This window comes from Peromyscus maniculatus, chromosome X (assembly GCF_049852395.1).
Source record: "Peromyscus maniculatus bairdii isolate BWxNUB_F1_BW_parent chromosome X, HU_Pman_BW_mat_3.1, whole genome shotgun sequence".
Taxonomy (NCBI): Eukaryota; Metazoa; Chordata; class Mammalia; order Rodentia; family Cricetidae; genus Peromyscus; species Peromyscus maniculatus.
In genome coordinates, this window is record NC_134875.1 from 23,158,546 (window position 1) to 23,183,681 (window position 25,136).

Genomic DNA, 25,136 nt, shown 5'->3' on the forward strand with positions numbered 1-25,136 from the left:
ATAAAAAGAAGAATGATGGAAGAATGGAGTTTGGGTTTTATATAAACATTTCTCTCATAACTGAAAGAACTTTTTCTTGGATTTTTTTAAAAACATGGTTTTGCATTGGTAATCAAGTTTACTGTTCTCTTACAAATATACATTTCTTTCTAAAGATATTGGTTAATCACTAAAGGCCTAGATACCTAGAACATAAAGAACTTTTAGTATAGAACCAACATTATAGTCATTGTGTATAAAAAAAATAATATACTATTTCTTTGTCTCTAGGTAAACTTGAGAAGCAAATTAAAGCTTCAAGATTGTTAGTAATTCAAGCTACGTGTATTTTATTTGCTAAGAAAAAAATATGGATCCCGTATTGATCCATGCTCAAGTCCAAATGTGGAGTGCAAAGGCAGGAATGTCTAAGTCAAGAACTGCATTCATTGAAACAGTAGTAGGAAAACGGGAAGTTAAACTCCTTCTTTATTTCGTCACTGGGAGGATTAAATCTTTGCAGCTAAAGAATAATATTAAAAGTGTGGTCCTTAAAACCTATGACGAAGACCAGAATTATTTACATTTAACTTTCAAAAACAACGATTTCTTGTTTGTTGAGAAACTAACCTCCACAGATGCCAGACAACTGAAGAGATTCCTAGATAGAGTCTATGAAAGAAATCGTCGTACGTCCAGGAGAAGTAATGAAGAGAGAGCTGATGGTCCTAGCACAAGTACACACTCTTTACCACTGAAAGTTCGTTCAGAAGCGAGCAGGAAATGCTTCCAATTGGGGGAAGAAAGTGGAGCGCCAGGGCTTTGTGAGTTGCCTTTGTTTTCATCCTCATTAACCACATTTAATAATGGAGGGTTATTGGAAAATCCACTTGTAAAGAGGAAAAGATCCTCACCCGATTCGGAAAAGAATAGAAAAGGGAAAGGGAACATCCTGGAGGAGAGTAATAAGGAAATTGAGGCAACGCCAGTGGTGTCTGTACATGATGATAGAGGGAAAGGAAAGGATTTAAGAGAGGCAGGACAGAGTCAATTAGGATTAGGATTTTCATCTGAGGCCGATTATTTTGAGGAGCCTGATTTGGATGTTTGTGATCTTTATGATCTCATTAAAAAATTATTTTCGCCATTTCTGTTAAGATCACGCTGTCGGGAGAAAGGCATAGAGTGGCATGAGCATATGAAGACACTCTTACTGTATCCAGAGAAAGCATGGCAAGGTCTGCCTAATGTGGGAAACACCTGTTACATAAATGTAGTATTGCAGTCTCTGTGCTCAGTTCCACTGTTTGTTAATGATTTGTTCAATCAGGGTTTCCCATGGATCAAACCTCCAAGAGATGATTTTAACATGCCCTTGATGCAACTGCTTGTTTTGAAAGATATTTACAGCATGAAAACTAGGGAGAAGTTACTTATCAAGATTACAAGAGCCCTCCCACAATTTGGAGAGGTATTCACTGCAGACAGGCAGAGTGATGCTCATGAGTTTTTAAGTCTCTGTTTAGTTCAGTTGAAGGAAACTGTACAAAAGTTAACTATATTGTGGCAATCTGAAAATGAATCTGGGGGAAATAATTTACTTACACAGATTTTTGCTGACCATGCTATTACCAACAAAATACCTATTTGTCCTGTTGCTAATAATTTTGAATTTGAGTTGTTGAGATCTCTTTTTTGTAAAGGTTGTGGCCTGGCTGTTATCAGGAAAGAACCGAGTAGTTACCTCTCCATCAACATTCCTCAAGGATTGAAAGGCAACAACTTGTCTATCCAGTCCAGTTTTGATCTTTTTTTTAAAGCAGAAGAACTTGAGCATAGATGTGAGAGGTGTATTCACAACAAATCCATTGCATTGCACAAGTTTTCCCGACTTCCCAGGGTTATTATTATTCATCTGAAGCGCTATAGCTTTAATGAGTCATGGGTAATGAAGAAAGATGAACAGAACATCATTATTCCCAAATTTTTAAAGCTGTCCTGTCATTGCAACAAAAACACAAAACCACCTCCACCCCTTAGTGAAAATGAACATGTTAAGGATCTTGACTTACTAAAACCTCTTCATGACTTGGGTTCTGAAATATTCAAATCGTCATTTATTTCAATGACGACCTCACAATTCATGGATTTCCCAACTGCAAGCGTCAGATCAACCAAGGAGTCGGAAACACAAAATGTAAAGAGAGACTCTAAAGTATTGAGTGGAAAAGTGCAGCAGGAAGATCAGGGAAAGGGTGCCACAGCAAATGTAACTAGGTCAGAATTGACAAATGAGACAGAAAAACTCAAGAATCGCGAGAAAGCACGTAAATTTAGTAAGTTAGATTCTGGTAGCATCAGCAAGGGTACTAAAGATAATGCCCTCAAAATTACAGAAAGACCCCCAAAGTACAAACAGGCCCAGAAATGTTATAAAGAGAGAAGTGACAAACAGACCTTCCGGGAGGCAGTTACTCAAAGCCATAAACCAAGGTCCCTGGAACAGAGAGAGAACCTCAGAAAACCTGCAGAGTCATATACCCAGAATGGCAGTCTGAATTCACAGGGCTCACTAGGTTCCAGCAAGAGGTCAGGAAACAAAGATGGTTTAGATAAGAAGACAAAGCCTACAGGCAAGGTGGACCCACAAAAGCCTATTGGAAATGAGGTAAATGGTTACAGGCTCATTAATATTATCAGCCATATTGGGAGCAGTCTCCATGGAGGCCACTATATCAATGATACCTTTGACTTCAGGAAGCGGGTTTGGTTTACTTACAGCGATGCACAGGTGACAAGTACACAAGAGGACTTTGTGCTTAAGGCTAGGCTTTCCACTGGGTATGTCTTCTTCTACATGCAAAATGAGATCTTTGAAGAGCTTTTGTCAAGGGAAACTCAGTCCCGCAACACGTCACAGTAGTAATAAAAGGGACATATGTCTCACAGCATGTACCTACCTGAATGCCTCACTCAAACTGGATCAAGAAGGACAGATAATTAGCCAAGGACCATTATCTCAACAAACATCTACAGAGAAATCACCTTTCTAACTGACGGAGTCAATCCCATAGTTACAGCTGACACTAATGAGTGTTCTTCTCATACAAGACTGGAACTGGAACTATGTCTCTTGTATATTTTTTGTCAGAAAATAGATTTATTATTGATAGTGAAGTTTTCAATATTCACTACGGAAGTTGCATAACCCAAGTTTGCCTTTATATTGATAAAAAGGCCTAATTCTACCTGGAATCATAAACATTATTCCAGTAAAAGAGGTACATTTTCTCTCATCTTGGTCTTCCTTCTTGCATGATCACCATAATAAGTTATAATGAAAAAGCTCTTACATAATCAGAGGAATAAAGCTCATATCCATATAGCCAACAGTTCAGGCGAGTCTACCTAGCACTGTTACCCCAGCCTGGTGCTTTATCTTGCTGTCTCCCCATTGGAATGGTTTAGTGTCCCTCTCCCCTCCCAGCTTTCTTACAGTGGAGATCACTAAATGGTGCAGCCCGGAATAAAGGGAGAAGAGAACATTTTATGTCCACAGAAGTTGGATAGCTCTGGATAAACTGCTTGTTGTCTGCAGCCCTTTCTAGTTCTAGATCCCTGGCTTCCTTAAGGCATCTGGTTTCCTTGGCTCTCGTGCCATGTCTTCAGCTACTCTTTTCAACTCTTCATCAGAAACAGAAGCACCATTCACAATACTGCTGAGATTTTGAGCCAGAGGGAGAGGATTCCATCATCTGGTCAGTTATATTTTCTGAAAGCTGGATTCCTTCACAGTGGATTCCTTTTCTCATTTGCCTCAAAGATGCTGCTCTGGCTTCTGTCCCCAGAAAGTCTGAGCATGGACCTGCAAGCACACTGGGACCCTGATGGAAGCCTAGCCTCCTCCTTTGCCCACTAGGAGCAAGGCCACGACCTCTACCTTTTATATTCTGATGCATTGTTTTAAGAGTGTGACCCGATCAGTACCACCAGGCATACATGACATCATGGGATATGTGGACTCTTCTGCAGACCTACTAATCCCCAAATTTAGGACAGAGGGCAGCAATCCAATGGAGATTCTAATGTTCAATTAGCTTTAGGATCACTGCTTTTGTATGTAGAATTTCTTTTGCTGTTATGTTACATATTTGAGTTGCTTGTTACATAGAAAGTTTTTATAGCCTTTTTATTTCTTTTATATGTGTTTTTCCTATGAAAACACAAATACTCTTGCTAGTCATTGATTTGGTTCTGTACTGGGTCATGCCAACTGTATTCAACTAAATCCTGGCAATAAGCATTAAATGTGGCTGATAAACTTTTGAATCCTCTGGACATGTGTAGATGATAATGGACACCAAACAAGTCTTCACATTAGCCACTGAAGCCCCCCTTTTCCTTAGTGGCAAAGGTGCTGGATATTCTCAGACTTTGATCTTGAGGATGGGGAAGTTCATTTGTGCTCAAGGAATTGGCATGTTTTTCTATTTGTCAGCTGGCACGTAACCTGCTGGATTTTGGTGATCTGAGCCTACTTCACCATTTTGATCTTCCCAGAAGGGCATATTGAGTCACATCAAAGGAGTTTTCTTCACCAGGTCTTGAGCTGCAAAACTGAACAGTTTTGGACGTTAGAAGAGGAATTATGGATTTCTTTTTCATCTTTTTAGCATGGTATTCTGTTCCTTGAATTAATACACAATACCTGCTTTAAAGTGGACTTGTAAGACCTGAAAAATCTTACTTAAGTAGCAAGCTTTGATAAACATGAAAAAAAATGTCTCGAGATAATTTGCAATGTAGGGAAAGCCACATGCATCCTAGGTGTGGTGATAGTCTGTAAACTCAGTAATCAGACTTAATACTTTTAATACTAAGCATATGTTCTCTGCAATGTCTTCTCTTGCCTTTGAAGCAATGAGTATAACTCCTTATACTTGTATTGGAGTAAATGACTTGACTGTATAGTATGTTTTATTGCATACACAGAAAAATGGGTTTTCAGTCCTACCTTTGCCAGTATGCATTTACCACTAGTAAGTATATGGAGGTAGTTTCAGTATAGTGGTATTAAATCTGTTTTATTGAGAGGTTTTTTTTTTTCCCCTTTTTTCTTTTTTTGAATTCAGAGATGTACTTGCTTATGCTTCCCAAGTGCTAAGATTAAAGGCATAGGCCACCATGTCTGGCTTTGCTAGTGTTATTTCTAGTGGCCTTTAATGGAGTGAATTCAAATTTAGTGCTACTAGGGAAGTTGGATAATGCCCTTTTGTTTATGTATATGAGTGCTCTATCTTCATGTGTGTCCACGTATCAGAAGAGGGCATGGAATCTCACTATTTTGGTTGTGAGCCACCATATAGGTGCTGGGAATTGAACTCAGGACTTGTGGATGCACATCCAGTGCTCTTAACTGATGAGCCATCTCTCCAGACCTAGACAATGCCCTTAAGGGGAAACCAGATTTAAAGGCCTCTTCCTTTGGGTAGTATAGAACCTAGTAGGAAGTCTAAATGAGGCCTGAAATTTGCTGAAATGTGTGGGTAGGAGTCTTTTAGATTGAATTGCTTTCAGAGATAAAGCTGTTACAGACAGAATGAGGAATTGTTCAATTTCTCTGATACTGAGACAGTTGAGGATAATGTTGGGAGTTCATGTAGAGACTGAAACTCCCAAAAGTTGGGCTTCTGAATTCCAGTCTATTGGCCTCTAGTTAATTCTGAGTCCATACATAGACTTCAGAACAGGAAACCATGAGTGAAGGTGTTGGAATTTGTGTAGGAGGGTTTTTGTTTTTGTTTTTGTTTATTTTTTTTTAAGACAGGGTCTCACAGTGTAGCCTTAGGTGGCCTGGAACCCAGAGACCTTCTTACCTCTGCCTCGCAAGTGCCGGGATTAAAGGCATCCATCATAACACCTGGGCAAAGAATTGTTTTATGAGGTACAGAAGGTTAACATCTTTACGTTTGAGATTGAGGGATTGTTTTGGTGGGGCGTTTATATACTGAAAATGTTCTTTAGCATGTAGCACTTACAAGTATAGGGCAGTTAAAGGAGGAACAACGAAGAGAGAAGAGGGAATTTTCAGTTCACTTTTAGTTTGTATACTGCCTATGTGTTGTTTCAAATAAAATACCAAAAAATGTAACAGTGACTCAATGGTTATTTATCACAGATGTAAACAGTTTCTCTAATTTATGGGTCATATTCCCAGGTAATCCCAGGGGTGAAAACATGTTCCTTAAGTATTTTCTGTTTGATTTATAACAGGTTAACACAAGAGCCTAAAACAACACAAAATTTTATTATGCTATCATTTTAGAAATCAGGAGTTCAGGTTTGGTATCAGCAGGCTGAAACCAAGTTGTCAGCAAAGCTGCAATCTTTGATGTTCTAAGGACAGAATTAGTCATGTTCTCTCTTGTTGAGGCTGCCCACAGTCTTTGGCACTTAGCCTCATTTCTGAATCTTCAAAGTCAGCAATGTTGGGCTGAGTTCTTCACAAAGAAACAGCTGGTTCTTTTTCTGTTTGTGTTTTCCACTTTTAAGAAGCATTATGGTTAGGCTAGGCCCATCCAGATAATCCATGATAGCACTGTTCAGGTCAGAAACCTAAGTTATCACTGCCTGTAACATTTGCTACCAGTGATTAGGATGAGGACATCTTAGGTGATTCTCTACCTTCCATAGATGGCCAATAAAAGTGAAGGAAACCCACCACAAAGGCTGAGTGCCTTAGACTGATGAAGTACAATTTGGGTCGTTAGTACCCTGTTAAGACATCAATGCTGCTGAGAGTTGTTTTTTGAAGAACAGAGAAAGATAATAAGGTAACTAAAGAACTAAAGAAAGATAATTAAAGAACTCAGACCATAACATGAATTAGAAAAATAAGGATTATAACTACTTTGTGTATTCCTATTTATTATATCCAGCAGCTCTCTCTCTTCTCTTCTCTTCTCTTCTCTTCTCTTCTCTTCTCTTCTCTTCTCTTCTCTTCTCTTCTCTTCTCTTCTCTTCTCTTCTCTTCTCTTCTCTTCTCTTCTCTTCTCTCTCTCTCTCTCTCTCTCTCTCTCTCTCTCTCTCTCTCTCTCTCTCTCTGTATTCTAGTTTCTATTTCTGAGTTTATGCACAAGTTTATTGTAGGTTAACTTTTCTATTATTTAGGCAACAGTATATCCATTGGTAGCCTCACTGAATTTGGGAAAGACTTTTAGAGCACCCTGATGATTACAATGGGCTTAAGAGTCTTTAACTCATCAAATCTTGGAGGAGTGAGAACCTTAACAGGAAGAATTGGTGAATTCAATTAGGTAGAATGGTTTTGCTGCAAAGGCATTTGTGTACCAGGTGAATATGGAAGCTGACTAGTGAAGGGTATGGGAAAGGCTAGGTATCATGTATTGCTCCTTGGCTTCAATATACCCTTAGTACATTCTCAGAAACATGGACAGAATAATTTTAATTAATCACAGTAAGCATGTTCAGTTTCTTGATAAAAGGATCTCAACTATACTGTAAGTGCAAGGGGACTTCTCTTGCTATTCCCAGGTTGTGATGGGCTGGTTGTATAGGTGTGACATTATCTGGTGGTACACTATTTCCAGCTACAAACCCAGAATGCGAGGTCCCTGGTGCCCTATAAAACTCCAGCCTGACCTTGGAATCACTCCCCCACTATATTTTCACAGATAGCATATACTCATGGGCCCTGACTTGCAACAGTAGCCCTCCAGATGGGAGTATGGAATAATTTGGGTTTCCTGATATATTAGCATCCTTTGTCACTGGCTATGACTGTATGGTTTGCCATTGGTTAACCTCGCTTGTGCCTTTGAGGATTACCACTAGGAACCCTACTCTTGCATGCCTATGTGGCTATACACTGATCAAGGTTTGCCTAAACCCTGACTACTTTTCTGCCCTCCAGAGAGTGGATTCATGTTTGGTAAAGTAGTAGACTTCTCTAGGTATTGGAAACCTTTCTAGATTTGGCCTGTGAGTGTTCACCACACATTTATACAACATACATGTTTTGTAAATCCTACCAACATTTACAGGGTTTCTTCATGTTTGAACTCTGGTTTTAACTCCTCCTATCCCTTGCCTGATCCAGAGATAGAGTTCATGAGATATTCTAGTTATAATATTGTAACTTAAGCCCAAAGAGTTTAGCCTGACATCACTTCTTTGGATTTGATTTTGTGTAAATAGAGTTATGTAAAACACAGCAAAGGTTGTTGGATTTAGAACCAAAGTACTCCAGTTGCCATTTCATCGATAGTCAAAGTTTGGGAGGTAAGTATCCACCTCGTTTCCATGCTTCGTTTGCTATGGTGATGACACATGAGGGACTGCTGCTGGATGGTTTTATTAGGTGACTACAGTTCAGCCAAGAGATGTCAATAACATCCTGCGTACAGCGTTCTAGTGCCTCCATTTATCACCTGACATCCTGGTACTTGGCTCAGTTTTGACCCGCTAAGAATATTTCAAAGACAAAGCCGCAGAAATGTTGGTTTCTGTCACTTCACAGTGTGTTTGAGGGTTGTGGAGATGGTTCCATGTATGAGGCACTTGCCATACAAGTATAACAATTGAAGTTTGGATCCCCTGAAGCTACAGAAAGCTTGATCTGCAGAGTGGGACACTGGGCATCCCTGAGGCAAGTTGACTGGCTAAATTAGCCAAATAGGCAATCTCTGGGTTCAGTAAGAAAACCTGTCTCAGCATAGAAGGTGAAGAGCAATTGACACCAAACATCAACTGCTGGCCTCTACATGTATGTGCACTCAGCAACATGTGAACACACATACACACCACAGACACAGTTGTCCCCCAAAAGGAGAAAGTGGTTTCTATTAATTAAAATTTCAGTGCTGTGGATATTACTCTATATAAATAAAACACTGATGGCCAGTGACCAGGCATGAAGTATAGGCGGGACAAAGAGAGGAGAATTGGGGAAACAGGAAGATGGAGGGAGAGACACTGCAGCCACCACCAGGAGAAGCAGCATGTGAAGACACTGGTAAGCCACCAGCCACGTGGCAAGGTATAGATTTATAAAAATGGGTTAATTTAAGATAAAAGAGCAGTTAGCAAGAAGCCTGCCACGGCCATACAGTTTATAAATGATATAAGCGTCTGAGTGATTATTTTATAAGTGGATTGTGGGACTGCGGGGCTTGGGGAACCTGGAGAGAAGCCCTCCAGCAACATTTCAGTGCTTGCGATTACTAGTATAGGAGGTAGAACTAGCTAATGTGTGACCTAGAATAATTTAGTCAATATGTAGGTATACTTTCCAAATTTTATGTTGGAAAGAGTAGTATAGCAAAGCTGCTCTTTCAGCCTTAATGTGTTTTATTTAAGGTTAACCAGAGAAACAGCACCAGCAAGATACTTGTGTCCATGTGTCTGTATAATATATATATATATATATATATATATATATATATATATATATATACACATACACATACACATGTATACATATATTTGAAATTATGTTAGTGAAATGATTGATTTTATGTGTTAGCTTGACAAGGATAAGGAATGCCCAAACAGCTGGTAAACATTTGCTGTTACACCACGAAAAGACTTTTGGAAAATACTAGTATTCAGCTCAGTAGTTGGAAGAAAGTAGATTGTGCTAACAAAAAAAAGCTGGTCATTATAATTTATTGAAGACTTGAATTGAACTAAAAAAAGATACAGGGGAGGTAAATTTGTTCTGTTTCAGATGGTGTATCCATCTGCTTTCAGGTTAGCACTTTTGGTCATTGGGCCTTGAGATGCAAACTTCCCTGGTTCTCAGACCACTGAATTTGTGCTGGAACGGCACCTGTTTTCTAGGCTTTCAGCTTGCAGGATGCAGCTCATGAATCATGATCTCCATAATCACGTGAGCCAGCCCCTCCTGATTAGTCTATCTACCCGTTGCTATTTATCTTTTGGTTATATATATTTTTTTTCTTTTTTATTAAAATCTTTTATTTTACATACCAACCATAGTTTCCCCTCCTCTCCCCATTCTACCCCCCCCCCCACTTCCCACCTACCCCCTTCATCCACTTCTGCATTCAGAAAGGGGTATGCTTTCCATGGGAGCCAACAAAGTGTGGCATATCTTAACAACACTAATACTGCTAACGAGTCTAAAGTCTAAGAAGACTAGAAATAAGTATTATAGTCTTGAGTCTGACATCCACAAGGCAAACTAGCATGCTGCAGACTGCTGCAGATTTGAGGCAGAATTTCTTCAGAAAAGTCAGGTTTTGCTCTTTAGACCTTCATCTGATTGGAGCACTCACATTATTTTTACTTGATCATCTGATTTACAAAACTGCATGTACAAAATACCTGCATAGTAATCCCTAGGTTACTATTTGATTAAATAGCATATACCCTCGCCAAGTTGGCAGACAACTAACCATAACATATACTAAGTCCAGAAACTTAGGAAAGCCTGAACAAAACAATCCATTTCATAAAAGCTATATGTTATAATAAATCACTATAGGCTAAGAAAATATTCCTAGAAATGAATTTTATATAGACAGTGGTAAGGATAAAACAACAAAAACCCAATTCTTAGGACAGCTTCCTCGGGATACTAAGTAAAACTCAGCCAACTATTCAATTTCATGATTGCAAGAACAATTACTGTTTTACATCAGTTTGGTGTTTGAAACTGAGTGCATTACTGTTGCTTATAGGTTATGCCCTACTTTTAAAAGAAGATTTATTTGCTTTTATGTGTACGAGTGTTTTGCCTGCATGCCTGTAATGCACTATTTGCATGTCTGATACCACAGAGACTGGAAGATGGCATCAGATCCTCTGGAACTGGAGTTACTGGTGGTTGTAAACTACCATGTGGGTCCTTTTAACCAAACCTAGGGTCCTCTGAAAGAGCCGTAAGTGCTCTTAACCTTGAGCAACAACTCAATCTCCTCTGCCCTATTCTTATATTTTTCCATGTTGTATAAAAACAGGTTGTTCAAGCAGCGCATTGCCCTAGGAGACTCAACAAGGATGACTGCAACCCTTAGGAGGACCCAAAAACTGCTCATCTGTCAGGCACTGCCCCACCCCACCCAAATCCAACACAGACTGACAAATAACTTACTCCTGGGAATAGGAAGAGAGCCACTCTAAGTTTATCCGGGTGAAGTGAAACTAGGGGCACATGGAACCCTAAAAATAATACCAAATAGGGAAACCAGGCCCAACACTTACAGAACACACCAGATCAAAGAAAGGACCCCATAAAGTGATGGACACCTTACACTGATGGCATGCCCTAACACATCATGTAGTACGTGTGTGTGTGTGTGTGTGTGTGTGTGTACACGCCACGTGCACACTAAGGACCAAGGACCCTGATTTGGCCCAGTCTCCTGTTTTGACAACATGTTCAGCTGCCTGTCTGCCCACATGTTTTCCAGTTGAAACCCAACTCCAGCAGCCCTGTGCTATCACTGGTCTGACTTACTATCTTGTTAATACAGATTTTCTTAGCTGTCTTCTGAAACCTCTTGAACTGTTCTGCAGCCCCCTTAACTTGCATGCATTCTGTAGCTCATATATATGCATACAGACATAGATATATTTACCGTGTGCTGTGTGAGACAATAATAACAGTTAAAATTGCAATAAAAGAATCTGCATTTGCCTCGGCCAGGCTACCAAAGTAGGTGGATTATATGACAAATTGCTGCCACTGAAACCGCCAAACCTTGTGAATTTATTGTTAGTCAATAAATTCTGACATTGTGAAAAGACAAAAGCATATCCCTCTAGGTTTCTGGTGTAGCACATTCAAAACAATGGAATTATCAGTTTTTCAAGAATAGTGTGTTTTCACTTGACAGTCATATCATCTAATTTCCCTTTTAATTCTATCTGTACATGTCTCAGGCCCCTGAAAACACTATTAAGGTATCTCTGTGCTTCTGTCTGGCCATGCTATAATCCATAACTTGCACAACCAAGGTTCACAGTGGGAACACGTATTCCCTGGCCTTTTCTTCACATCACATCACAAAATTTTCTGCCACTGAAATTCAAAATAGGTACAGTTTGGGGAGTGACATTTGAAATAGAATGATAGTTGCCTTTGCATTGTTGTTTTAGGGACACTGGGATGTCAAAACTCAAGACCAGAATCATCAAAATATGCACTGTGGCAGTCTGACTCATAACTTTTATAATTAAAATAACTCATGATGTAGCATGAATCTTAAAGGTAATTACTAATAAAATCAAACCTGAGGCCAGTTATTGGGATGAATGCTGGAAGATCAGAGAAGTAGAACAAGTCACAGCTGCCTCACCTCACCAGTTCCTCAGCTGATCCTGTTTCCTCAGACTGGAAGCCTCTGAGTCCCTATCCAAATGAATCTCGGCTGAACTGCTTCTCTAACACCTGAATGTTTAACCAGCCTAGTTCCTGGCTTTCACGCCTTATATACCTTTCTGCTTTCTGCCCTCACTCCCTGCGATTAAAGGCGTGTGTCACCATGCCTGGCTGTTTGCAATGTGGCCTTGAACTCACAGAGATCCAGACAGATTTCTGCCTCTGGAATGCTAGGGTTAAAGGTGTGAGTGCCACCATTTTTTTAGCCTCTGTATCTAGTGGCTGTTCTGTTCTCTGACCCCAGATAAGTTTATTAGGGTGTGGCCTAATTGCAACAACCAAGTTGAGATTTTTTTGAGAATTAGATTGATTTATTTTATGTGTATGGGTGTTTTGCCTACATGGATGGGACTGGAGCTAGAAATGGCTGTAAGCTGACATGTGAGTACTGGGGATCTAACCCAGGTCCTCTGCAATAGTAAGTAGCAAGCCCTCTTAACCATTAAGCCATCTCTCCAGCCCAAGAAGTGATGTTCTTTAAAAGATTTATTTTTATTTTGTGTACAAATCTTTTGCTTGTGTGTGTATATATATATATATATATATATGTATATGTATATGTATATGTATATGTATATATGTATGTATATGGGAACCACATGCATGCTGGGTGCACATGGAAGCCAAAAGTAGGTTCCATATCACCAGGAATTGGAATTGCAAATGGTTGTAAGCAGCCATGTTGAATGCTAGGAATAGGATCCAGGTCCTTTGTAAGAGCAGCAAGTGCTCTTAACTGCCGGGCTTTTTCCCTAGGCCCTTTTCAAAAAGTTAATTTTTTAATAATGTGTGTGGTGTGGGTAAGTGAAAGTGAGTGCAGAATCTTGAGGAGGCCAGAGGCTTGGGGTGCCCCTGGAGCTAGGGTTACAGGTTGTTGTGAGCCACTCGACATGAATGCTGGGGACTAAACCCAGGTCCTCTGGAAGAGCAGTACACTCTCTTAACCTCCGAGCATCATTTCAACCCCAGATTTCAGAATTTGTAAGGAAAAAAAAGTAGGACCCACAAAGCCTGAAGCTTGAAATACTGAAAAAAACAATATTTCAAAGGGAAAGCTTGCTGGCTTCCTTCTATAACTTATCATTGCTAGTGTTTGAAATGTATTTGGAAATAGTCATACTGGTGAGGGGAAAAGCTCTGACCAGATAAGGTAATAAAGTATCCACAAGGCTAGATGCTTTTCTCCTCTAAATTAAGCATAGGGTAGGTAAGAGGAGGAAGAAATGAAGTTGGGACACTGAAAGGTGCTCCAGCACAGAATCCATGAATAAAGGAGCATGAATGTGGTGGTGTATATAATCTATCCATAGAGGTTATGTGCAGAGAACAGGAAACATGGGGTAGCAGGCTTATATTGGTAATATTCCCCGTAATTTCTGTCGAAGAGAATTCCTAACAAGGAAGAAGGGCACGGAGAGCACTGTACAAAGACTATGAACAAATATCCAAAAGGGGAAAGATTTCAGTTAAAGTGAACTTGGATAATCTCAAGAAGGATTAATTGAGTACTTCATCTCTACTACATGAGAAAATTGATAACTTGATAACACGGCTTCAGACAGAAAATGTGCCGGGCTATCAAAACCTTAGAATAATGACATCAGGTTTTAACTACATGGTGTGTCTCAACCATCAATCTCGGTTCGTTTTCTTTCATTCCCAGTACTACCAGCCAGGCTCCAACTAGTGAACTCAATCAAGTAACAATCCTTTGAGTCTAAGGTGTACTTGTGTATATGTAACTGATGGTTCTGTACAAAAACAGAGAAGCGGGACTGAAGAACAAATACAGAAAAAGGAGCTTTCTGTGGCCTGGCTTCATTAGAGAAGGTTTAAACAGATTTGGTAACTGGGGTGAGCCACAGAAGTTTCATAGAGGAGCTGGGGAAATGGCTCAGTGGTTAAGAGCACATACTGCTCTTGTTGGTTGTTAAGCTCTTTTGGGTGGCCTGACAGCCAGCTCCCAAATAAATCACACACGGAGGCTTATTTTTAATTATAAATGACCTGCCTTAAATTGGCTTATTTCTAGCCAGCTTTTCTTAACCTTAAATTATCCCATCTATCTTTGGCCTCAGGGCTTTTCCTTTCTCTATTTCTGTATACCTTTTCTTTCCTTCTTACTCTGTGTCTGGCTGTGTAGCTGGGTGGCTGGGTAGCTGACCCCTGAAGTCCTCCTCCTTCCTCTCTCGTTTCTTCTGTTTCTTCCCTCTGCCTGCCAGCCCTGCCTCTCCTTTTTCCTTCCTCAACATTGGCCATTCAGCTCCTTATTAAACCAGCAAGGTGTTTTAGAGAGGCACAGTAACACAGCTTCACAGAGTTAAACAAATGCAACATAAACAAAAGTAGCACACCTTAAAATAATACTCCCCAACAGCTCTTAACAGAGGACCTGAGTTCAGTTCCCAGCATCCATGTGGTGGTTCACAACCTCCCATAACTCCAGGGGTTCTGATACCTTTTTCTGGCCTCTGCATGCAAGCACTTGCAAGCATGTGCACATACACACAATTTTTTTTAAATCAATCTTTTACTAAAAGTCACATAGATATGTTCAAAGGAAGAAATTGCAAACAAAATGGGCCCCTTTCTCATGTTACTACTTAAGTAACATAAGTAGAACCTAAAATTCTGCCTTCTAAACCTGAAGTAGGACATCAAGAGCACAAGCTCCAACTCAGGCTCAGGATATGATCACTGAAGAGCTGGTTGAACATATTTAGACGACTCACTTCCATTTTAATAATGAAAGACTTATAACATTTAGAGCTGAGTTGGACTGTCGATGGCATTTCTCCCTTGGCAGCTTATATAGATAGCACCTTTAGATGCTCTGGAGAACTAGACCTCAGGGAAGAGGCTTCCAGGTCAGTTCCAGCTCCATTTCTCCAAGTCTTGTGTCTGGAATGAGTCATGTCTTCAGCAACGAGGTCTTTCTTCAAGTTCTGGAAAGCAATCAAGGGCAATGGCAGTAACATATTGTTTTTAGAGTTTACTGGACTACCCTGACCTTCCATTTGAAGGGAAGATTCCTATGCCTGGCACTGGGTTTTTGTTAGGTAGTCTAAGGCTCTTGTGGCAATCAGTATCACCCCCAAGGTGCATAACATCATTTAAATTTATATATGTGTACAATACACTGGGGTGAGAGAAATCCCATAACCTTTTCCTTGAATGAAGAGCCACAGGCAATTAATGGCTGCTAAGAGAGGGAGAATCAGTTTTTTCCAGGTATGAATTCTAACTCAAATCCACAATTCTGCCAGTCTCCCCAGCACTAGGATTGGAAGTATGTACCACTAGGCCTGACTGTTCCGCACTCTTGTATTCTAGCAAATAATCCTGTAAAGAATTGATCACCTTTCCTCATATGACTTATACAGCACTCACACATACAAACATACCATGTTTACTTATGACAAGGCCAGGCTCTCCAAATTCTCATCCCTTTTCGTGTAAATAAAACAGGACTATTAGTACCTGTTGACCACTATAGACAAATACCAACTATCTTTGTCTGAGCAAACTGGAGCCTGGCTTCCACTCTCTCCACAAGGTGATGAACTTTCTTTGTCCATTCTCAGCCTTCACAAATGTCAGAATGCAGAGGAACTTCTTAATGATCACTCCAGAAATCAACTGACCCTAAATAAAAACATCTTTGGTTCACTGCCTATTTACACTGCACACTCCCCGACATCTGATCCCTTGTAGCCTACCTTACACCTCCATCAAATGGAAAAAATAAAATGTTTTAACCTATCCTTTGTCATGCCTGTAGATATAATGGTTAGAATTTTTCCAAGTTTCAACAGACCACTCAAAGTCTTTCTTTAAAAGATAATTTTTTTCTGTGTATGTATATGTGGGCACATGTGTATGTATATGCATCCACATGGATTTCAGAAGACAAGCTTAGGTGGCATCCATAGGAAGACGGTCTACTTCCTTTGGAATGAGTCCCTCACTGGGCTGGCACTTACCAAGTAGGCTAGGTGGGCTAGTCAGTGAGCCCTACATCACCTCTTGTCTCCACTTCTTCGGCAATGGCTTTTGCTTGGATACTGGGTATTGAATTTTGCTTCTCGGGCTTGCAAGGCAAGCACTTTACCAACTGACCTCTCTCTCAGCTTTCATATAGTTTCCCTTCAAACTTCCATGATTCTAACATGTAACATTCACCTGATTTCTCTTTTGTGATCAGGCCAGTCAGTCTAGTTAGTAGATTAGCCCCTCTTTAAAAAAAAAAAAGAAAAGAAAAATCTTGGGAGCTATAGACGTGACCAAGCAGTTAAGAGCACTTGCATATTCCAGAGGACTAGAGGGCTGTTTCCAGCATCCACTTTTAGCTGTTTTAACTGCCTGTAACTCTAGTTCCAGGGCATCCGAGCCCTTCATCTGGCCTCTATTGGCACATAAATACAAATAGTAAAAGCGTTTAAGAGTAATAAAAAAAATAAAACCTGTGATGATGTGTATGCATGTTTTTAGTGTGGGCAGATGCATGTGGAAGTCAGAGGCTAGTCTTATATGTCAGTTCTTACCTTCTGCCTTGTTTGAGGAAAGGTCTCTTAATTCCTACTGTGTACACTAGGCTACCTGTCCCACCAGCTTCTGTCCTTGCCCCCGTCTCGACACAGAAGTACTTGCATTACGGACACATGTTGCTGGGGATCTGTACTCTCATCCTCCTGGTTGTGTAGCAAGTGCTTAACCTACTGAGCCATATCTCTAGGCCCAGATTAGCTCCTCTTTATGCCAGTTTGCTCAATGGCACAAGGAGACAAAAATATCTCTCGGCACTCTTTCCCTCCAGTGGAGTGGAGTCCCTGTCGTCCTCCCTAGTGGAAGCAGTCTTACCTTGGGAACTAGTCTCCAACCTAGGTAAGGAATGAAAATCAAAGCTTCGGGAAGCAGGGCCGTCCACATGAGCTTTTAAACCCTAACTGGGAATGGGTAAGATGCCATCATATTATGGTCTCTAGGTAAATAGACTCCTTTGAGACTTTAATCCAATCCAGTTAAGATATTTCCTTGAACCGGCACTGCCGCTGGGTTTCCACAAAGTATTCCACATCTCAACTGGACCAGCTATTTCTGGGCAATGGGTTATTCCATGAGACTAATTATAGCCATGTGTGTAAGGTCATTGCTTCACTTCCTTTTCTGAGATGCATTTTTTTGACGAGATTGATGAGATGCAAGATGGAATGCCATAATTTTATATTAAACATTCTGTGAGCCCATGGATGACAGGTCTAGCAGAATCATTACTAGGAAGGATAAACCTTTCCTATATACAAGAATTTATGTAAGTAAAAGAGTACAAATATTTTGCCTTTTTTTTTCTGCTAAAGATATGTTTAAGGCCTACTATCTGGTGGCCTATGGGTCCATCTGAGGACAGGTACCATATCCAGGTCTTCATGTTCATCTTCATCATCTTCCTGAGAGGAAGCTTGCATTGTTGTTTTTTCCCCTATGCAAAGCCTCTGTCATTGTGGCTACTTTGTTTAACTCTTCATCCAGCAAGCACTCAGGTGGCTGGAGAAAGAACCTGACTGACATTCTCTGGGTGTATCATTTTGTTTACCTGTTATCTTCATGATGTGTGTCCATTCTGACTTATCTGTCTACATATGCCTTCCCCAAATGTCCTTATGTCAACAATGCTGACCCACTCCACAATACAATTGGCAGAAACTAAAGCGGCTCCCTCCACAGTGTCCCTCAAGTGCCCTCTACTGGCAAGAGGTGACATTGCACATACTGTAAAGCAGAAATGTTTATGTGAACTTTTATTATCCACAGACCACGTACAGATGGATGAATTGGGAGTTAACTGGCACAGACTTATCACCTCAGCATCGTCAGGAATTTTCCCATTTGCTGTTGTAAATGCCTGAGTCTCAGTTTTCTGACTCTTGGGAAATAGTTCAAAAAGCATATTCTCCAATCCTAGGTCCATCTGTAATAAGAAAGACTTGATATCAGGTGTGTTTTAAATAACATATTCCCTGAATATTTAAAAGTGCATAGGAACCTTCATAGTATTTCCTAACACTCTTGATCCTTCCTTTTTCTGCCCCAGAGAATATTTCACTTAAAAATTTAAAAACAAGATTTACGCACATCCATACATACATACATGATACATGCATGCATACACACACACACACACACACACACACACACACACACACACACACACACACACACACACACAAAGTTCAGAAATCCCAAGGCTTTAAAGTTCTATTGAGGCGTGAAAGGCATTGAGGACTTTCATACTAATATGTTCTCCCTTGATTTATCATCTTATTGGTGCATGCAGAAAAGTTTGGCTGAAAGTACTAGGGCCTGACTTGATAGAACAGTTACTTTTTTCTAAGGGTCTTATATAGCCAAGGGTGTCTTTGAACTCCTGATCTTCCTGCCTATACTTCCAAAGTGCTGAGATTTTTAGGGATGCATGATCATGCCCAGCTTCTGGTGTAACAATTACTTTCTGTACTTGTGATTATTTTCTATGCTTGCAGCTACAAGGCTCTGTGTATCATGAACAAGTATCTTATGTGATAGCTTAGGGCCCCGGCATGTCCAATCTTTTGACATTGCAAAATGACACTGTTATCTACAGAGTTCAAGCTCAAGAGTCACACAATAAACTTACCCTCCCCCACAAAAATATTAATAATGTTTAAAGTAATGTGAGTTTACAATTTTGTGTTGGGCCACATTCATGGACATCCTTCATCACATGCCGTGCCCTGGCTATCACTTGGACTGTTAATCCCACTGGCCAAGAATAAGACCACCACTACAGTCTAAAGTCAAATTTGAAGCAAGCTTTAATTAAATAGCCCAGGTGGATGGGCTTTGACTAGGTCCATTCCAGGTTCCCAGGAAATGGCACTGAGTCATGGTTTGCAGGGACTTAAAGTATTTCTCATCAGGTCCCATACATCTTGACATATTTCCTGCCTGTGAACTTCCCTCCCACATGTGATCCAGCACATCTGATGTAGTTTAGGCAAGTGAAAACCTGGTTTGTTATCCTACATAAACAATAGCCTCCAGCATTTCAGGAACTATATGACCTTGGGCAAGGGGCTTGCAGATCAGAGGCATTTTTGTCTCTTGGATCTCTTAGGCATAGGCATAATTCAAACTTAAAATGTAACTTTGGTTCTCACACGCACGCTTGGTAAACCATCAACATGTCCTCCATGCATGGAGAGTGTCCTTGTGCCTTGTTGGCCTCCCTTTATCAGGGCCTACCCAGGTAGGCTATGGTTCAAAATGTCCATGTGTCTGTTCTCAATTTCTATGAAATCTTATACCCCCCCCAACTTGGTGAGTGTGGGTGTATTTTTTGGGTATTTTTGTTTATTTGGGAAGGTTTTAGATAGTTAGCGGTAAGAAATTTAGCTGGTATTGTCCTGAAAAATTTAAGAGATAACAAAAAAAAAAAAAAAAAAAACCCAAATTGTTACACAGTTGGATAGCAGGAACTTATTCACTGAAACATTCTGACTTGCATCCATGCTTTATATCCAACATTTATATTAAAAATTCACATGTAAATTAAAATGGAGGCATTACTGCTACCTGATTTCTGTCCTCTGTTTTCCCACTTGCAATCATATATGTAGCTACTTTTTGATTCTGTGGAAAGAAGATTAAGCACACAAGACTATTTATAATAGGAAGAGATGAGAAAACGTATTAACAAGAAAAATTTCCCTACCATAGTGGGTTCCTAAATAAGTTATTCATGTATGTGGCATGACGGTTGGATATGTCTTGATGTGTTTGTTACATGTTGGTCATGGATAGCCCACAGGTAAGGAGGAATCAGGTACATCTTACTTATACCCTGCAAAGCGCCAGCAGCTGTTCTCAGAAGCACAGATGTGTTCTGACATCCGGGACAACTTCTAGATGATGCAAGGGGGAAGTCTGTGATGGAGATGTTAAGGGGACTTCTGGTAGCATCTAATTGTATGGAGTGTCACAACACTAGGCCTATAAGAATAATGTTTACTCACCCCTCCTCTAGAGGGCGCTTTCCTTCGAGTGGCTTGTGGGGCCGGTGGCCTCCAGGGTGTTTTACCACCAGTTGCTTCCCAGGCAGTCTGCTTCTTATGAGCTGTCTTGTGGAAACCTTTATACTTACTGGCCTTTGCCTTCAACTGGAGGTGAGCTGGCTGCTATACTGGCCTTTCAAGGGGAAAGCCTTCTGTGTGGTTTTCAGGCAAATGCTTAGTCATTCTGTTAAAAAAAAAAAAAAAAAAAGCCATCCTGGCACTGACTGGGGACATAGACAGTCAGTTAAGTGCTTGCCATACAATCAAGAGGACCTGAGTTTCAATGGCAAAATGCAGGCATTAAAAAAAAAAAGCTAGGCTTGGTGATGGAAGCTTGTAATCAGCACTGCCAAGACAGAGGCAGACAGGTCTCCAGGGCTGCCTGGGTAGTTTTTCTTGTCTAATCAGTGAGCTCCAGGTTCCAGTGAGAGAAACTGTCAAAACAAAATGTACACACCACCTGAGGAGCAATGACAACTGAGCTTGACCTCTGGCACACATGTGCATGTGTGCCCACACATAGACATACAGACACACAGTCTCTCTGTCTCTGTCTCTCTGTCTCTGTCTCTGTCTCTCTCTCTCTGTCTGTGTCTCTCTCTCTCTCTCTCTCACACACACACACACACACACACACACACACACACACACACACACACACGTCCCATTGTTCTGTAGCACCTCTATGCATAGTCTGGTTCATTATGTCACCTCTGCTTTGGACTGACTCCTTCCATCTCTCATAGTTCACTTTTACATCTACCCCTTCAGTGTCCCAAGTCTCTGCATTTATTAGAACCCTCCATTCAGTAGCACCCTCAAGTCTGCCTTTCCCCAAAGGATCACATTTGAAACTGCCTCTTTTCACTTCACTTCTTTTTCTACCTAGAGCTTTCCCTTACAGCACGTGCAGATTTTCTTTTCCTCTGAAGGCTGGTCCTCCCCAAGTGTGGGACGATAGCAATTACACTGTCAAGGTGAGTACTTACTTAGTACAGCTTTATTCCCTTGTCACAGGTGCCCTGTGCTAGAGACTAAGGATCTGGTTATAAAATCACTCTGGAGTCTGGGAGGAATGAGACATATTTCATTTAATCATATGGACTTCGGGATTCACTCTAATGTATGGTTTGCAGTTAGGGTCATATTAATAGTTCCGAGGGAGAAGTTGGAGTTCCACTGAGAGAAGTGGAGATGAGAAGTTGGCGAAGCAAAGACTGTCCTTTAGTGATGATTATGACCGGTATTGAAAATGATTGTCTTCTCTATAGGATTTTATGTTTCCTCTTTTAGAAGCTTCTAATTTTCTTTTTGGCCTTTTCATTTTCCAAGCAATTATCTGTAAGTGCAACTGAAGTGTCAGAGATCTTAGTTGTTTCCCTGAAAACTGAAAACCCCAGAGTCTAAGGAATAGATGTAAAAATTAATAGTGCTTTTCACATGTTGTCTCTGAGGGCTTGTTGTGATTTCCATAAAGCAGGGAAATAAGCCGCTGTGTTTATTTTTATTATAAACCAACATATTAGCCATTCTCTCAAGTCAGGACCCAACAGTCAGTTCAAGGAGCCTCCCTTGGACCTGGGGCTCTGCCTCAGATGGGGTGGGGCCGCAGTGAGAAGAGTCACCACAGATTCCCATTCCTTTATGAGGAATATAGTCTGCAGTTGTCTTAGGTTGAATGCTTATTTCATTCTGGAACTGTGGCTCCTCAGCTGCAAAACATTTTTTTTTTAAAAGTCCTGTTTCATTATTACTGGATAAAGGTGGCGAGTAAATGGGCTAGCTATGTGAAAATGCCAATACATAGCTTTACATTTTAAACATAGGTTAAACAAGGAGCATGTTAGGTTTATAAGTTGGGAGGCCAAATTTGAGTTAGGTGGAAATATATATATATATATATATATATATATATATATATACATGCACAGACACACATGTGCACAGACACATACACACATGCACAGACACACATGTGCACAGACACATACACACATATACATACATACACATACACATACAGACATGTACACACAGACATACACACAGACACACACACCTTTCAGGCTCTTGTCTGCATAGAGAGGTGTTAACCCTTCCTGAAGCAGAAGTACCTTTGGCTGCAGCCACCCGAGCACCCAAGTGAACAGTAGCATCACAGCTTTCTCGCAGCAGGTCCTGTTGAGAGTCATCCCATTTGTGCTGCTGTGGTACAGTTGTGCCATGAGGAGTCACACTGCTGCTGTCGTTGAGTTCTGCCTTAGCATATTAGCCTGGTGCTTCTTCATTGTTCCTTGTTGTCTCCAGACAACACGTCCTGCACATGGTCAGCAATAGCTGTCAGATTTTCTGGTAGATGTATGTTTAGCTTTTCAAATACTTCAGTAGAGAAAAATCAAAAAGAGAAGGAGGATGAGATTAGATTGTGGAGGAGACATCAGTCCCACATCTATTTATGATTATTTGTCCTTAATGTTAGCAAGATTCAGAATTGGTAAACAGAATGCATTAAGGTGGAAAATGTGCAGACACTTTTTTTTGTTTCTTCTAGAAATAGCGTGGGCTCCAATTTGTTTTCTGAAACATACTTTTATTTATTCTGGTGTCTGATGTGAAAGCCATGATTCTCCCAGTGTGTGGTGTCAGTTGCATGTGATAATTTTATTGTATTATTTCCTTTTCGCTGACAAAAGCAACTTAGTGGAGAAAGGATTGACTCTGCCTCACAGTTCCATGTGGACTGTCTCATCCATTGTGGTAGGCAAATCAAGGAAGCAGGAGCTCGAAGCAGCTGGGCAGATCACATTCACAGTCAGGAAAGAGACAGGAAGGAATGCCTGCTTGTTGTTCAGCTCCCTTTGTTGGGGCTTCTCACCTCAATTCATGCAATCAAGATAACCCTCCACAGGGTGCCCAGCAGCCCATCCTCCAGGTGACTCTAGATTTTGCCAAGTTAACAATTAACACTAACTGTCATTCATATTAAACACTAGAGATGTGAGTTTTTGGAGAGTCCATCACAGAGGTACTGGGGTTGCCTGTGTACTCCCATTCAAATGTGTTTATAACCATTAAGGAGATCTATAGTCTAAGGTCTCCTCTCATGAATGACATCATCAGTTCCTAGTAGCCACAGGCCTAGCCAGATATGGTGGTGAGGCTGGTGACAAAGAAGTCTTCAGCGCCTGGGAATCCCCACCACCCCCTTTTCCCTTTGAGTTCACCTTTCAGTGGACACTGTGGAGTCTGGTTTGTCTTTCTGCTCGCCAGAGAAAAATGAGTGATAAATCACTCAATGTTACTCCTGATGACCTGTATTCAAGATTGCTCCCCAAGGCAGTTTGTAGTCTCTAAACTCCTCATGGAACTGTTCAAACACACAAAGGTGCAAAGCAATTCAATTAAATGTATCCACCATTCATTACAACAGTTACCACCCCTGACCAATCGGCTTTGATCTGTGCATCCCCCTTTCCTTACCACTATTATTCTGAAGCAATCCCAGACAGCTCAACGTTTTACTTGAACATATGTGACTATGTAAGAAGCACTTTCATTTCCAAAGAAGACAGAGGAACCTTTGGCAACGACAACTTTCATTAAATGTGCAATTTGCAGTGAGTAGCTCTTCCCATCTTTGTGGGAGTGAGGTGGATGGAGGTAGAAAAAGAATGTTGACAGTTTCTGCATGGAATACTTTATAGAATGCTTACTCCTGGGCTGGAGACATGGCTTAGTGGTTAAGAGCACTGACTGCTCTTCCAAAAGACCCGGGTTCAATTCTCAGCATGCATATGGCAGCTCACAACTGTCTGTAACTCCAGTTCCAGGGGACCAGGGGACCCTCACACAGACAAAACACCAATACACATAAAATAAAAATAAAAAAATTATATATAAAACAGAATGCTTACTCCTTCATATGATACATATTTGTCACCTCATTTTGAATTTAAATTCACAAAAGGCGGTCGGTCGAGTACTTGGCTGATTCACGCCGTGTTCTCAGCTTCACAAGAAGAGTTGTTTTTCAGAAGCCTGGGCTTATACCACTTCTTGTCTACTCAGCAGCCCCTCCCTCCTTTTTTCCTCCCTCCCTCTCTGTCTTTGACAAGATCCGCTAATGTAGGCTAGGCTGACCTCCAACTCACCACGTAGCAAAGGATGACCTTAAACTTCTAATGCTCCTGCCTCCCCCTCCCAAGTTTGGAATCACAGGTGTACACTACCACATCCAGTGTATGCAGTGCTGGGGATCCAAACCCTGAGGATTTCACACATGCTAGGCAAACACTCCACCAGCGGAGCTATATTCCTAGCCCACATTTATTAGTTTTTCTGTGGTGTCAGCCTTGTGTGTACAATTGCATTTCAGTTATCAGTTACAGACCAGTTTGAAAAGGGGCTAATTTCTGAGGTCCAGTACAGGAAAATGAATCGCTGGTTTGGAGCCCTTATTGATAATTCTAACTCTATGTGCTGTCTGTTTATTAGACTGTCCGATGCTTGAATATCTGGTAATAAGCAGCCTTCTTTATGAAAGCAAAAAAATCGATACATTGTTAGTGCTATTTTTGCAGATGAAATGAATAGATTAAATCAGTTTTTACCTTATTAAAAAGTTTAGTTTTGAACAGTAA

At 40.7% G+C, this 25,136-nt stretch overlaps 1 protein-coding gene across 1 annotated transcript in view; it reads left to right on the forward strand.

Annotated features, from left to right (window-relative positions):
• The window catches only part of Usp26 (ubiquitin specific peptidase 26), a 99,755-nt gene extending 93,625 nt beyond the window's left edge, over positions 1–6,130 (forward strand). Inside the window, exon 8 of the mRNA XM_042269256.2 lies at positions 271–6,130. Coding sequence (XP_042125190.1) covers positions 350–2,902 — 2,553 coding nt within the window. The 5' untranslated portion in view covers positions 271–349 and the 3' untranslated portion in view covers positions 2,903–6,130. The remainder of the gene's footprint in view (positions 1–270) is intronic.
• Positions 6,131–25,136: the final 19,006 nt, after the last annotated feature.